At 44.1% G+C, this 16,667-nt stretch overlaps 1 protein-coding gene across 2 annotated transcripts in view; it reads right to left on the bottom strand.

Moving 5' to 3' along the window:
• The window catches only part of LOC121282205 (lysine-specific demethylase 3A-like), a 75,714-nt gene that overhangs the window by 24,512 nt on the left and 34,535 nt on the right, over positions 1–16,667 (bottom strand). For both annotated transcript variants that reach the window (XM_041195804.1, XM_041195795.1), the window contains exons 6-13: positions 16,207–16,303; positions 12,308–12,861; positions 11,129–11,286; positions 9,718–10,415; positions 7,800–8,001; positions 5,304–5,518; positions 2,379–2,531; positions 1,621–1,716 (exon numbers count right to left, since the gene is read on the bottom strand). In XM_041195804.1, the coding sequence (XP_041051738.1) occupies positions 1,621–1,716; positions 2,379–2,531; positions 5,304–5,518; positions 7,800–8,001; positions 9,718–10,415; positions 11,129–11,286; positions 12,308–12,861; positions 16,207–16,303 (2,173 nt within the window). The remainder of the gene's footprint in view (positions 1–1,620; positions 1,717–2,378; positions 2,532–5,303; positions 5,519–7,799; positions 8,002–9,717; positions 10,416–11,128; positions 11,287–12,307; positions 12,862–16,206; positions 16,304–16,667) is intronic.

Genomic DNA, 16,667 nt, shown 5'->3' with positions numbered 1-16,667 from the left:
AATCACGGACAACCAAGTTAAAGCTGTAGTCAGTGAGATTCACCTAAAAATAAACTGAAATCCAATGCCAGTTTGCGCAATTGTTCTTTTAAATTCATTGAGGGGGATGTGGGCTTCGCTGGCTGGGCCAGCATTTATTGCCCATCCCTAATTGCCCTTGAGAAGGTGGTGTTGAGCTGCCTTCTCTGAACCACTGCAGCCCATGTGGTGTAAGGTGCACCCACAGTGCTGTCAGGGAGGGAGTTCCAGGATTTTGACCCAGCTGAACAACTGCTCCTGTTAAGTGCCGCTGCCCCCAACACCTCCCCACCCCCCCAAACCCCAAATGCATGGGCAACTTCTTGAAGCGTGTGGGCCCTTTAAATTAATGTTGCCTGGCTGCAGATATACAGTAACTTAAAGGGGCCAACTTGTGCGCAGCCTGCACAAGGGACTTTAACTTGCTGCAATGTTTAGGCAGAGACATCGATAGTGGATTGGGTGATGAAAACTCAAATCCTGGATGATTCTTCAGAGCAGGATCATTAGAATGAGTCAATTCAACATTAGAAGGGGCAACAGTCAAACCTTCCAAAACTACCGAGCAGTGGCAAAAGGGATATTTTCAGCTAATCAACTTTTCCCCATTGATAGTGTTGCTTCTCTGCCAGGGTGGGATCATTGCAATGGAAATGGCAGCAAGGCAGCTCAGTCATATTCAAGCTGTAACCGTATGCAGGGCTTTAATTCTTGCTGCCACCTTTTAGGACTCTTGCTGAGGTACGGTTCCACAATATCTTCAGCTCCAGCATCTCACCTATGCAGCAATGCTTCAAGCGGAAGCCTAGACAAAAAGCTACTTGAACTTAGGACTTAGGAGCTGGAGTAGGCCATTCGGCCCTTCGAGCCTGCTCCACCGTTCAGTAAGATCATGGCTGATATGCTTGTGGTCTCAATTCCACTTGTCTGCACCCCCACCCCCAAGAACTCTCGACTCTCTTGTTTATCAAATATCTGTATATCTGTCCAACTCTGCTTTGAATATATTCAATGACCTAGTCTCCGCTGTTCTCTGAGGAAGAGAATTCCACAGACTAAATGGCCTTAGAAAAAAAATTCTCTTTCCCCGAGTCTTAAAATCTATTATTCTTAAACTGTGTCCCCTAATTCTAGTCTCCCTCACAAGTGGAAACATCCTCCTGATGTCTATCCTATCGAGTCCCCTCAGGATCCTATTTTTCAATAGGATCACCTCTCATTCTTCTAAACTCCAATGGGTATAAATTGAATACATGGGTATACTTCCAATGGGAACACAGAGGTCAATCAGATCATGTCCTTGCTTGATGCCCATATGTGTGTGGGACTCGCCAGGTAACAATTAACAGCAGGTATCTTTCCTCCTTAGCCCAGACACCAAAAACTGTAGCAACCCTCATGGAGAACAGCAAACTCAGAGGTGGGTGGGCGGGTCGGGGGGGTCCAAATGTCCACTATTGATGGCAGATGTATTGAACAACGCCCGATACTGGCTTGACTGCAAAACAGTGTTATTCATAAAAGGTTTGACTCAAATCAACCCCATGAGAACAAAATCAATCTTCGCAACAGTATAAACCTGCTGAACATACGCCCGTTTACCTGAACCAGGAATAATCTGTGTCGGCATCAGCTTCTCTGGTTCATGGACATGGCCTTTAGCACATTTCAACCAAGAAAACATCTCCTCTTCGCTATCTGTGCATTAGGTTGGGGTGTGGGGAGGAGGAGGAGGGAAAAGATTGAAAAGCATTACAACCACCTATTGACACAGACACGCCCAATTCATTATTCACTGAATACACACAATGATTTGCGAGAGAGGAAAAAGTCAGCAGCCTTGACATTGTAAAAGTGTTAGGACACAATGCTGAAACAGTGACATGCTTAATACAGCCCATGACATTAGTGACTACCCTTCAAAAAGGACTCCATTGACCATGAAGTTTCTCGGGGCATCCTGGAGGAGGTGGTGAAAGGCTCTATGTAAATCCATATCTTTCATGGACCATTTAGGACCCCACATCTCCCGGCCTGACCAGATCCGCTGCTCCACGTGTCATCCTCCGGGACATCTGCCCACTTCAGCTGTGAAGAGGTGGGTGGAACTGGAATACAGCGCACTCCTCAGTGAAATCCCATTGGCCAAATCAATGCATCACTGCTGAAATTGAGTTTGTCACATGGGGAGGTGGTGGTGAGGCGAAAGTTGGAACGTTCCAGACAGCAACATTCAAATAAGTCTCCGCCACTCGATTCCATGGTCATAGACACAATGGAGAATGCTGCAGACAGACACGCACCAGGAGAGGAGTTATCCATTTAAAAGATTACCGGCCAGTTCAGATCCCCCAGCTTACCTTGCTGCGGATTGGTCTTCTTCATCTTGTAGCAGTCGAGACACACACCGAAGCCACACTTCGGACACACCCAGTGGATGTTGAAGAGGGTCGTCTCACAGGCATCACACATTTCTCGAATACCCCGCACCGCTCGTTTCCATGCGATTTTTTCTAGAGGAGACAGACAAAGGTTGAAGATGATCTTTTTCCCCGCTTGCTATTACCATTTCTACTGCAGAACGGTTGGAAAATGAGCGCTCAGTGAACATGCCACGTCAAAAGACTGCACACCTCAAACTTAATTACCTGACCGACTGCCTTAAAAAAACCGCAGTTCATCAGAAGTCGCTCACTCAATCTTTTATCGAATGGAGGGGGCAATTTAATTTTGACCCAATTCCATTCAGTTTTGTTAGTGAAACGGAGCGTTAGAATCAACCCGCCTCCTTTCAACTCGAAAACACTTGAGCCAATTCCAATAATATAAATCATTTTCTCCCCTCCTAAGCTTTGAATTCTAACTCATCAACAGCCATTTGCCTTCATTGTTCACATACCTCTCTATGCAGCATGTCAGTGAGGTTCAGGAATCCCAATACATCTGGTTTGTTTGTTTGCTTGCTCAAGAGTGTGAAGAAACAGGGTTTAATGAATTTTTCAGAACATTTTAAAAAGGATGAACGTGGGACTCAGGTCCTTGCGTCACAAGTGACTCAAGAAAACCAAGCTTTCCTTCATCCGAATTGGGACTGGAGCAAAAATGGATATGGTAGAGCAACAGCGCCCCCTGACCAGGGTCGGGGGGGGTATTTCTTGATGGAAGGAGTGGCCTTGAAGTGGCACAGCATATTCTAATTCCGCGTTTTCTTGGATAACAATTCTAAAATAACGTTAACTCGAAACCAAAAACCTACCAGTTGCACAAGGAAGCACATCCCCTGTCCACAGTGTAGATCAACAGAGGAACAAAGGATCCATCTTCTGCTAGGTTACGGTATAGTGTGCCTGTTCCTGTGTAACATATCCTCTCTACTACTCTGGTTACTTTAGTTTAAAAAAGTCAAATTATTGAGTTTTGGGTTTAGCAAATGGGATTGATATTCTGTGCTAGAGACAGAACATTTCCTTACTGTACACAGCTAGGAGCAAGGTCAAATGCAGCAAATGATGACAGGAAACAGTTCTTTTTACAGTGCACCAATAATTCAACCCCAACTCACCCCATACCCGCCTCTGTTAGAGATTTTAGGAAAGCCTTTGACAAGATAGCAGATGGGAAATTATAATACATTAGGAGAATTATAATTTCCTCCAATGTTAGAAAGCCCAAAGCCATAGTTTTCTGCCCCAGCTCCAATTCCTAATTACCGACTCCATCCAGTCAGTTCAAGATTAAGCCTTTGTAGCCTTTGGCCGTCACGCTCAATCCAAAAATGAGCTTCTGACTTTATATTTGTACCAATGCTGATTCTCCATTTCCAACTCCATAACATTGCCGGACTTTTGTGTGTCTCAGCTCATCTGCTGCTGAAACCCTCATTCATGCCTTCATTACTTAGTCTAGATTCAACTTTTTCAACTCACTCCAGGCTGTTCTTCTACATTCTACCCTCTGTAAACTTGAGATCATCAAAAGCTCTGCTGCCGTGTCTTAATTTGCAGCAAGTTCTGCTCCCCTATCACCCCTGTGTTCGTCAACCCACTGTGGCTACGTTCAAGCAACATCTTGATTTTTAAAATTCTCATTTCCAAATCCCTCCATGGCCTTCCCCTCCCCAAATCTGTTATCTCCTCCAACCCCACAACCCTCTGAGATATCAGCACTCCTCTAATTCTGGCCTCTTGAGCACTATTGATTTTAATCGCTCCACCACTGGTGGCCATTCCTCCAGCTGCTCTGGAATTACCTCCCCACCTCACTACCTTGCTTTCCTCCTTGAAGACACTTCTTAAAACCTACCTCTTTGACCAAGTTCTGGTCATCTGACCCAATATCTCATGTGGCTCGGTGTCATGCTTTGTTTTATAATGTTCCTGCGAAGAACCTTGGGGGCAGTTCATTATATTAAAAAAGGTGCTATAGAAACAGAAGGCGGTGTTGTAAAGTGGTATGGGAATTGGGAGTAAGACTGGGTTAAATTCGATTAAAAAATGGGTCACAGCAAACTGAGTCGCAGTTAAAAGGCAGCTTTCCACAGAGCGGGTGGAAGATGATAGTGTTGAACCACAGAGTTCAGTTTCGCAGCCAACTGTGTTCACTTGGGATACATCAATGATTCATCAAGATGGACAAAATGAGCTTAAAAGTGGCAGATGAATTCAATGTCAGCAAGTGTAAGCTGATGCATTTTTAATTTGAAGAAGCGAACAAGTAACGATGAGCCTATATAAAACTTTAAGGTGGCCTCACAATATCATGTGCAGCCATGAGCTCCATTTTATAAGTAAATGTTGAAGCTTCAGAGAGGGCACAACACTGATTCACTCTGGTATACGAAAGTCTGAGAGAGCAAGAGAAGATTCTTCACACATTGAGCTGTGAGGCGGTGGATGGTTGTATGGTTCGTGCTTGAGGCAGAAGCTTTTTAACATTCAAGATCAGGTAGCTAGGTGGACGAGGAACAAGGTGGGAGGGAGAGAATGAAGAGATAGGGTAGGTAAAGGTGATTAGGGCTACTCGCTTGTGTGAAAAGGTAAACACTGGCACAGTCAAGTACCTGCTTGAATCTTGTAACTTCTATGTAGTCCTACTAAATGAGATTTTCATTCATCAGTAGTTTTCTGTTGTGAATATAGAAAGGTTGGCGTGAGATCTTTTGAACTGATGAGTCAGGATCCTTACAGCCCAATGGTATGATTTCAAACAAACTCGAGTTGAAAAAAAACTGGCTTCAAGCTGATTAGACAAAATTGAGAGAGAGTAACAACGTCAGAAATACTTACTGCAAGGTTCCACCAACTTCAGCGCTTCTTTTTCAGACATAACCAACTGGCAGAAATGGTCTCCAATATTAGCCAGAATGTACTTGGAGGTGTCCAGGTCTAAGCCCTCAATGTTAGCATCAGAGGGCATCCACAAGCGTAAGGCTTCTGGATCACATTGGTTTGGAGCGAGGAATCCTTCTGCACGCAGCACTCCATGTTTGTTAAAATGCAACCTAAAATGGCAAAGTTATTGAAATTTATCAACCTGCCATGTTGCAATAATAGGAAAGGCAGTTTCCAATGTCAGCCTCCAACTAGTCCGTCTGTGGGAAGAATACAATCTTTGCAAATATTCAGGCAAATTGCTGAGCAGAAAGAAGCCATATAGCCCTTTGCGCCCGTGCCAATTCTCTGAAAGAGCTATCAACTAGCCCACTCTCCTGTTTTATTTCCCCCGCCCCAAACCTTCCCTTTTCAAATATAGATATCCAATTCCCTTTTGAAAGTTGCTACTGAAACTGCTTCCAGCACGCTTTCAGGCAGCGCATTCCAGGTTATACCTGAGCAAAGCATTTTTCTCCCTCTATCTATCCCCAATCTATTTTAAAATCTTTTTTTAAACTTTCATAAGTACTAAAAATGATCAACAAAAATGATCACATTGAATTAGATCACTATTCTACACCTTAAATGGAGTAAGCAGATGACTTCAGAATAGAGTGATTTTTGGTTGTAGATTTTAAAAACACGGTTTTGTAAAAGGGAAATCATGTTTAACCAATATATTGGAGTTCTTTGAAGGAGCTGCATGTGCTGTGGATAAAGGGGAACCGGTGGATGTACTGTACTTTGATTTCCAGAAGGCATTTGATAAGGTACCACATCAAAGGTTATTGCAGAAAATAAAGGCTCACGGTGTAGGGGTTAACATATTGGCATGGATAGAAGATTGGTTAGCTAACAGGAAGCAGAGGGTAGACATAAATAGGTCTTATTCTGGTTGGCAGGATGTGATGAGTGGTGTGCCGCAGGGATCAGTGCTGGGTCATCAACATTTTACAACTTATATAAATGACTTGGATGAAGGGACCGAAGGAATGGTGGCTAAATTTGCTGATGACACAAAGATGGGTAGGAAAGTAAATTGTGAAGAGTATGTAAGGAGGCTACAAAATGACATAGGTTAAGTGAGTGGGCAAAGATCTGGCAAATGGAATGTAATGTGGGCAAATATAAAATCGTTCATTTTGGCAGGGAGAATAAAAAAATTATCTAAATGAATCTGAGCTCTGCAATCTCTCACCGGAGGGATCTGGGTGTCCTAGTGCATGAATCACAAAAGGTTAGTATGCAGGGACAACAAGTAATTGGGAAAGCTAATAGAATGTTATCATTTATTGTGAGGGAAATTGATTACAAAAGTAGGTAGGTTATGCTTTAGTTGTACAGGGCACTGGTGAGACCATATCTGGAGTACTGTGTACAGTATTGGTCTACTTATTTAAGGAAAGATTTAAATGCATTAGAAGCAGTTCAGAAAAGGTTTACTAGACTAATACCTGGAAAGGGCAGGTTGTCTTATGAGGAAAGGCAGGACAGGTTAGGCTTGTACCTACTGGAATTTGGAAGGAAAAGGTGACTTAATTGAAGCCTTTGAGATCTTGAGGGGTCTTGACAGGGTGGATGTGGAGAGGATGTTTCCTCTTGTGGGAGAATCTAGTACTGTTTATAAATAAGAGGTCGCTCATTAAAAACAGAGATGAAGAGAAATTTTTTCTCTGAGGGTTACGAGTCTTTGGAACTCTCTTCCTCAAAAGGTGGTGGAAGCAGAGTCTTTGAATATTTTGTAAGGCAGAGCTAGATAGATTTTTGATTAACAAGGGTTATTGGGGGTAGGCAGAAATCTGGGGTTGAGGTTATGTTCAGATCAGCCATGATCTTACTGAATGGTGCAGCAGGCTCGAGGGGCCAAGTGGCCAACTCCTGCTCATAACTAGTGTGTTCATAAAGCCTTGGTTCTTGTGGAGAGGTCTTTCTTTTGAAGAATAATAGTACCCAGGAATAGCACTCACTCACCACAGGTTCCCTTCCATTGGTAACAGGCCACCAACAAGAAGAATCCAGCCAAATTAAATGGGTCCAAAACAACCACTGGAGCCCTTCCCTTGAAAATAACAGGGCCTTAGCCAAGTGGGCACTCATCATGTGGACAGGTTATTTGGGCAAAGACAATACCTACTGAATTGTGATGCCTTTCATCGGCAGAATGACAGTGACCAGGGGCTAATTATGGCACCCATGGTGCCCCCAACTAGAGTCAGACGATGTATCATGAGTGAACCAGAAACCTTGGTGCTGTGTATGGCTAAGCGCACCATGCGATAACTTTCTATCAGGTACAGGTGTCCAGTTGGACTTGCAGGGAGAAACCTGGATTAAGTTAATGGGTTAATACAGAGAAGCAACAGAGAGAGATTATACATCTTCTGGTTCATTAGAAAAGCCAATGCTCACTTTCTGAAGTGGAAGAACCTGCAGAAGACAGTGGAATCAGCCTCATCTCTGTATCGGTGGTAACTGGCCAAGCGACATTCTCTGCACTTGTGCAGGTGGGGAGCAATGTCAATACAGGAGCCATCTTGCAGAAAGGACTCGCCGCTCTGCTGCAAAGCCCGGACTTTCTGAGCATCATTCAGCACCGACTGCGAGACATCGGCTATAAAATACAGCAACATCCATGAGCAAGCAGTCCTATTAGATACTAAACACACAGGATTTCACTGCCACTGCCAACCAGAGCTGCTTTATGCGCCCAAGCAGCATTTCAGCCTAAATGAATGCTCCTTCTGTAAACTGGCGCCAGCTGATCCCAGATACCATATCCCAGGACTGCCTCTGCCTCAAATCAGAAAAAAATGCCAGCTCTACTCCCTCTAAGAACATTCTGGAGTTTCCTCCCCCCCACCAACCCATTTAGCAAACAGCCCATTAGAGCCCCAAAATGTGCAGGCAGTTCAGTGTGAATATTAAAAACACAGCCCCCAACATAGAACCCTACTAAACCACCCAGCTAGCTGTATGTACCCCAGGAGTGCTGCCTGAAACGACTTAAAAGCCAAAATCAGAGCAAGGGCTATAATAGTTGGGAAGATCAGCTCAAGGGCACCAGGCTCACTCAATGTCTCAGTAATGTATTGGACTGAGCCACACGAACAAGGAAGTTCCTTTTAATTCCTCACCCATGTTTCGTGAGCCTCTTGCACGTGCGTTGAGAGAGAGCACTACAATTGGCCTTGGGAGCACTTGATTATTGATGGCAAGGAAGAGAAGCGCCAAGGCAAGAATTTACAAGAATGTTGCCAGGGCTTGAAAATTGCAGCTATGTGGAAAGATTGGATAGGCTGAGGCTGTTTTCCTTGGAACGGAGGAGGCTGAGGGGTGATCTGATTGAGGTGTACAAGATTATGAGAGGCCTAGATAGAGTAGACAGGGGTGCCCTGTTTCCCCTAGCTGAGGGGTCAATTACCAGGGGGCAGAGATTTAAGGTGATTGGTAGGAGGTAGGGGTGACATGAGGAAAATCTTCTTTACTCAGAGGATGGTGGGTGTCTGGAATTCGCTGCCTGGTTTGGTGGTTGAGGCCAAGACCCTCAACTGTAAAAAGTACCTGGATCCGCACCCGAAGTGCTGTAACCTGCAAGGCTACGGACTGGGTGCTGGAAGCTGGGATAAGAATGGGCAGCTAGGTTTTCTCTCTTCTTTTTTGGCCGGCACAAACACGATGGGCTGAATGGCCTCTTCCTGTGCCATAACTTCTTTATGGTTCTAAGACAATACTGCCCACGAAGTGATAACTTATATTGGTCTAGATCAAGGGTATAAAGCCTGTGTGGAATCAATTACAAAACAGACGCAAATACAAGCGAAAATATTGACGATTCTCAAAGGGTGTATCAGCTGCCCAGAATCATACCTGGACTCCAAGGGTTAAATTACAAGGAGTGCTTACACAAATCATGGTTATATTCCCTGGAGTTTAGAAGGTCAAGGGCTGACTTCATTGAAGCTTAAGGGGAACAGATAGGGTAGAGAGAGAAACTATTCCCAATGTTTGGGGAGCGTTGGGCTAGAGGGCAGAGTCTAAAAATAAGAGGCGGTCCTTTAGAAGTCACAAAGAGCAGCAGAAGTTTGGAAGAATTCCAGAAATGGCAACTGATGTTAAGTCAATTGTTAAATTTTACATCACAGATTGCCAGATTTGTTAACCAAAAATATTAAAGGGATAGGGGGGCAAAAGCAGATATATATATAGTTAGGCCATGCATCAGCCATTAATCTCACTAAATGGCAGAACAGGCTCAAGGTGCAAAAGTGGCCTATCCTATTCCTATTTATCCAAAAACTTATTTTGCCAAACCAAATAAATTACTCACCCCTGCCTCTTCTTCCTTTGAAGAGAGTATTTCTCAGCCGGTCACCTCCTTCCCCTTTATGCCTCCGACTAGGAGACCAGGTCTTATGCAACGACGAATTCCTCGAACCTTTTGGGGTCAGGGGCTCAAATCCTAGTTCCGAACTCATTCCTGACGAGCAGCTCAAGTCACTAGTTGTACTTTCTGTGTCACTTTCATTTCCATCGATGTGTAGTAGAGAACTCGCCAGTAAAGCCTTGGCATCTTTTGCCTCTACTTGCTCGGAGAGGCCTGAAGGCGTGGCAGCTCCCCGACTACATGAGCTGACCGAAAAGCCACTGGACAGGTTAAATGTTTGTGATGAATGGGACTGAACGCCAGTCGCTGCGCCTGCCTTAATGTTTGTGGCAGGAAGCAACACCTCGCAGTTTGAAGGATCAGTTGCCAGAACGTTTGTTACCTTCTCCTGATGAAGGGGTTTCTCTTTCTCACATCTGTCAGGAAGTCCGTTTCTAGAAGTCTGAAATGGCACTTCTGTTGATGAAGATGTCACCGGGCAGTTACTGGTATAGCTTCCCGCTGAAGGCAGTTTATGGCGACCTTCCAAAAATAATCCTGATGTACTGGAATCTGGACATGTGGGGTTAGCATTTCCATTACTTACTGGAGTATACTGCCTTTCACCCAGCACTTCTCCCATTCTTTGCCCTTCAACAGTCCTACAAAAAAGACAAGGTTGACTGCCAAAAATCATTCAAAGCTCCAGGCTGATGAAATGCAGCCTGTGCGCTATAGCATAATTGCATTAATCGCGCTTCACATGATCATACATCCATATGAATTAGGAGCATTAGGCCATTCGGCCCCTCGAGGCTGCTCCACCATTCAATGAGGTCATGGCAGATCTAACTGTGGCCTCAACTCCATGTCCCGCCTACCCCCGATAACCTTTGACTCCCTTGTCAGTCAAGAAATATATTTTTCATTTTATTTACACAAATTTAATATCCTCAGAGAAGGAGAAAGAGAATAAATAGAGAAATTAAAAAAAAGCATGTGTTGAAGATAGCGATACCAGTGGTCCTGATGGAGACTAATCCCCATTTGGAAAGGTATGGGGCTGGCACATCAATTTGGTGCCAGCTTTGCACAGCTTCTCCAAGAAGAAAATCTGTGCTTACATGGAAGTCTGCAGTTCTGCTCACCTGCATTGTAACAGTGATAAAAAAGATATTTAAAAAAAGAACAATTGAGACCGCAATGCAATTTTCAGGATGATTCCATTGAAAAAGTTCCTTCAGAATGGATTCTACTGCAGTTGCGAAGGCACCAGCCTAACTTTGAGCAGGATCACCCCCACCCTAAACACACCTTGCGTCAACAAACAGCACAGAATGTAACTTTGCACATAGTTTTAAATCAGACCACTTACCCTTGGGGCACCACTGCAGTAATTGTTGGAGGGGAATTCGCAGGCGGAGGAGTCGTCTGTCTCAAGTCTTTACTCTCAGGAGTTGTAGCAGCACTGCCCAGCAACACGTCCCCCAAAGTGGAGTGAACAAACTGAGCTGCGCGGATGGTTCTAGAAGCCTACAACAGGAGCAAGGCAATGGGTCAGCATTAACCCAACTACAACTTCACTCAAAGACACCACCTCATCCTTTGGATGCTACACTGAGAAATCAGGATCTTCAGTGCCATGAGTAACTGTGAGCACCCAAAGGAAATAGGAAAAAGTCACCTATTCTTGGAAGAAGCGAAAAACGTGCAAGATTCTTTGATCCCATTAGCGACTCCCTGACTGTTTTAGATTTGATCAAGTTACAGTATTTCTTCCAAATCCCCAGTCTATAAACATGCATCTGCTGAATCTCAGAGACAGTGTCACTGAATAAAAAGTTACTAAGTTACTGTAAACAGGTCTACTTTTCCTCGATTTTAAAGTTCTCATCCTTGTTTTCAAATCCCTCCACCGCCTCGCCCCCTCCCTATCTCTATCCCGCTCTGCAACCCTCCAAGATCTCTGCAATCCTCTAATTCTGATCCCGAGCATCCCCAATTTTAATTGCTTCACCATTGCTGGCCTGTCCCAATCCCTTGAATTTCATCCCTAAACCTCACCACCTCTTTCTATCTTTAAGACATTCCTTAAATTTTAAGGCTTAAAACCTACCTCCTTGACCATCTTTTGGCCATCTCACTTAATATTTCCTTATGAAGTTCAGTGTCAAGTTTTGCGTTATAATGCTCATGTGAAGCACCTTTGGATACTTTTTAGGTTAAAAGCACTACATAAATATAAAATTGTTGTTAACTTTCAGTATATCCTACAATTCCTTTGTCCCTTATATTTATCTAGCTTCCCCCTTAAACGCATCTGTCCTGTTCACCTCAGGTCTAGTATCATGTTTATGAATCTTGGTTTTGCACCTTCTCCAGTGTATGGAGAACAAAACTGGGCACAGTATACTATCCTATTACTCAATCAATTCAACAGTGCATACTTTAGCTCTTCATTATCCATGATCAGCTGCAATGTCAATATGCAAAATAAATCCTTATCAAAACCAAAGCCCACTAAAAGAACAACAGGAAGTGAAATAAGCCTTACTTCAGAAGAAGAACAAGTAGCTGTTTCTTTGTTCGACAGTATCAAAGAACATTCAGGTTTCTGAAAGCCAGAAAAAACAGGCTCCACACACTGTGATGGAGCAGCATCTCGACGGGGTGTCAGAAGGTTAGTCCCGGGCTGCAGTTTGTCTTCAACCACTAATGTTCTTCCATTATCAGTCGCCCAAGTTGAGAAAACATGGTTAAAACTATTCCAACTGCCATCAAGCCCAAACAACGGCTTTGGTTTTTGAGCATCTGCAATCTTCACATTTTCAGTACCTTCCTTTGCAGGTAGTCTGTTTAGGGGGCAGGTTCTGGATTCTAGGAACTGCTGCATTTTCACATCATGCAGTCCTGTTATTTTTCCTAGATCCGAGGGGATCGATTGCTCATTACGGTATTGGGCCTCACTTTGCTCAGTTGCCTCAGGGTTGTGCTCTTTCCTGCGGTTCTTGCTCTCAGCCAATGTGATGCACTTTGTTCTTTTTACTCCACTGTCATCATGGCCATCTGTAGACTTTCTTTTTGTACAGCATGCTTTTACAGATTTATCTGCAAATAACATATCTAAGGTTAACATAGGGAGCTGGACTTGTAATCTACTGCATATCATTATACGTGCATTACTGCAGCATAATACAAGAGTTCAATGCTCATCAGCAAACATGTTCTGTCAATTAAGGCCACTATAATGTCTCAAACTAGCTTCCTGCCAATTTCCCAGCCCAGTTTACATTGGCTGTTTCCACTATAGATGTGGTTCTGAATTTATACTAGTGATAAGAAGAATGGCAGAATGGGAGACTTTACAACAATGTGGTAAGCATACCCTTCTCCAATTATTCCTCAACTTCCAATACAGCTTCCCCTGTAATCTACACTTGGTTTTGATTTCCTGGGCCCAATTTTAACTGCTAGGTTAACAGCAGCAATCTAAAAATATGGTCACTTACCAACTCATATGTTGGCACTCCAGATGCTCTCTAAAGGTAGGGTCCAGAGTAGCGTGTGCTCCAGTCCCCCGCCTCTCACATTTCAGACAAGAGGCCACTTTTAAACAAAACCACCACCTTGGATTGATAATTGAGCCTTTGGAAAAACATCCCAAGTTGCTTCACAGAAATATCGAAGAACTGACATGCAAATCAGTATCCTATAGCGTACACAGAATCTGGTATCAAATTGTGAGGTGCAAGTGGGTACAGCATGCAAGACCAATGTTGCACCTACTCGTACTGGCACAGAGCACCCAGACCGGCAGTTTTTAAAAGGACCAGTCAATAAAAGAGTCAAAGGACAGTATTTTTAGGTCGGCACGCAGGCGTGTGCCCGACCCGATCGGATGCAAAATCGCGCGAGATGACATCAGGCGAGCGTCCCGACATCATCCTGCGATATCTCGGTTGGCGGGCGTGCGAGCGTCAGAAGCGCACCCGCTGACAATTCAAGTTGTTAAAAGTTCCAGTTGTCCCCAATTTCGGGGTCCGTCCAACCTCACGGTCGGCGGACGGGCAAATCTGCCAGGCGGACTTGGCGTTTTTGATGAAACCTCATCCAAGGCGGGATTAAATAAAAAAAATGGATGGACAGAATTTATCATCAAGTTCAGGTGAGATGCATGGACGTTTTTTCCAATGTTTTAAAAACTTTATTTATTGGTTTAAAAGTCTTCAGCTCCCCGCCTTCAGAGAGCTTTCATTCAGCGCTCGCACTTACATCGGCGCCTGCCCTCCTCCTGCCCCCACCCTGGCTGTGCTGAGCATTTCAGCGCACGAGCTTCAGGCTGGCTGGCCGTTAGTTGGCCGGCCAGTGTGAAATCACAGCTGGCGGCTGATCGTGGGTGGCGGCCTGTTCCCTGGCCACTCCCAGACCTGCTGATCGTGCCTGCACGCCGACCCGGAAGATATTTTTACATATTGCTAGTGGGTGGGGGGGGGGGGGGGGGGGGGGGGGGGGGCGGAGATAATATTTGAGACTTGTGCTGGCTCTCCTCCTCTTTGTCTGTTAGCCAGCTTCACACACTCTTCAATCAGGAACAGTCTTAGGATAATGTGATACTGCTGCCTGCATGCACATAGGGGCTAAGGGCTCCAAATGGCTCGAGCATCAGGATAGGCAATGGGTACATTTGCCCATCAGCTGTATGCTTAAAAACTGTAAACTTGGCCCTTATCCAATGCCACAAGATTGAGGAGTCGAAGTGTGATGGATGTCTTCAAATTATCAATTTCTTTGTTTTAAAAAAAAGTGCAGTTTTTTCATTGGGAGGTCAATTACAACAATAATCAACTTATATTTATATAGCACCTTTAATGTGTAATGAAAACATCCCAAGGCACTTTGCAGGAGCATCATAAAACAAGATACAACACTGAGCCATGTAAGGAGATGAGGTCAGATGACCACAGGCTTGGTTAAAGAAATAGATTTTAAGAAGTGTCTTAGAGAAGAAAGGTAAGATAAAGGGGCAGACAGGTGCAGGGAAGGAATTCCAGAGATTGGGTCTGAGGCAACTGAAGGTGTGGCCACCAATGCTGGAGTGATTAAGAGTCCAGAATTTGAGTAGCAGAGATATTTTGGATGGATGCAGGGCTGGAGGGGATAGGGAATGAAGAATGAGCATTTTAAAATCAACACATTGCTTTCCCAGGAGCCAGTGTAGATTAGTGAGCGCAGGAGTGATAGCCAAATGGGACTTGATGAGAGTTAAGACATGGGTAGCAGAGGAGTTGCGAGGGAGAGGGATGGAGTCAGTAGCTAGGGTTTGAAGTGGGGACCGAAAACAAATGGTTTCAATCTTAGCAATACTTAATTGTGGGTAATTTCTGCTCATCCAGTACTGGATGCTCATAAACAGTTAAGATAATTTAGCAACAGTGCAAGAGCCAAGAGATATTATTTTTTTTTTAAATAATTCTTTCATGGAATGTGGGCATCACTGGTTAGGCCAGCATTTATTGCCCATCCCTAATTGTCCTTGAGCAGGTGGTGCTGAGCTGCCTTCTTGAACTGCAGCAGTCCATGTGGTGTAGGTACACCCACAGTGCTGTTAGGGAGGGAGTTCCAGGGTTTTGACCCAGTGATAGCAAAGGTGAGGTAAAGTTGGGCGTCGTCAGCATACATGTGAAAATTAACACTTTGCTTTCAAATGATGTTGCTGTGGGGCAGCCTGTAGGTGAGAAATAGGAGGGAGCCAAGGATGGATCTTTGGAGAACACCAGAAGCAACAGTGTGGGAGCAGGAAGGGAAGCAATTGCAAGTGATTCTCTGGCGGCGATTAAATAGATATGAATGGAACCAATTGAAAGCAGTCCAATCCAATTGGATGACAGTGCAGGAGGTGCCGTGGTCAATAATGTTAAAGGCTGCTGACAGGACAAGAAGAACAAGGAGGAATAGTTTACATTTGTCACAGAGACACAGAAGTAAATTTGTGACTTTGTTAAGAGCCATTTCAGTACTGTGGAACAGGAGGAAACCCAATTGGAGGGATTCAAACATGGAGTTCTGGGAAACATGGACATGGGATTTGGGTGATGACAACACATTTAAGGACGAGGAAAAAGTGAAATTAGAGATGGGGCAGTAGGTTACAATGAGGGTGGGGTGAAGGGTTTCTCCCCCCCTCCTTGAGGACAGGATATTTCTTTTTGCTCAGGTGAGTGGATGATTGCTTGGAGCCAGAAATTTATAAGAAACCAGCAGTTCCTTAACACTGATCAACTTCCAAATGACTCTAGACCTGCTCAGACCATTTTCTCCAGAGAATCTCTGAGCAGTGGCCTACAAGAGACAGATGAGGTTAGCAAACTGTGTCCATACCCCAACTCACCCATAAATACCAACACAAGAGATCAGCTGGTAATAAAAATAAAATGAACCAGAAGTGACACTCACCAAATTCCATTTCATCATTGGTCAGTGCCTCAATATCTTCATCATGAAGGAAAGCCATGTGAATCAGAGCAGGGTCAACTATTTGCTTCTCCGGAAACTGCAACAGTTTAAAATAAATTTTATGCTACTTAAATCCTCCAGGGGAATCTCACCAAAAATTCTCAAAATGGGTCACCCACTGGAAGAGCAATAAGTAGTCAAAGGGTTTAAATTCAGAAGGCTTAGGGGTCAGACAACATTGTTTACAAAAAAACCAAAAACCAGATAGATTATACAAATTCAGTACAGGTTCATGAAGCAATTAGAGGGGTTAACTTCGACACCAATGTGTCTTCAAAGTTAGCATTGGGCTCAGCTTATGAATACAGTTTTTATAATTCTCCCAAGAGTATTCCTTTGCCTCAATATTTGTCTATGGCTGCCAATTATTCAGAGGCTCAGAGTACCATTTTGTACAGCCA

This window comes from Carcharodon carcharias, chromosome 1 (assembly GCF_017639515.1).
Source record: "Carcharodon carcharias isolate sCarCar2 chromosome 1, sCarCar2.pri, whole genome shotgun sequence".
Classification (NCBI taxonomy): Eukaryota; Metazoa; Chordata; class Chondrichthyes; order Lamniformes; family Lamnidae; genus Carcharodon; species Carcharodon carcharias.
The sequence above is the reverse complement of the archived record's forward strand: the minus strand, read 5'-3'. Positions and strand labels throughout refer to the sequence as shown.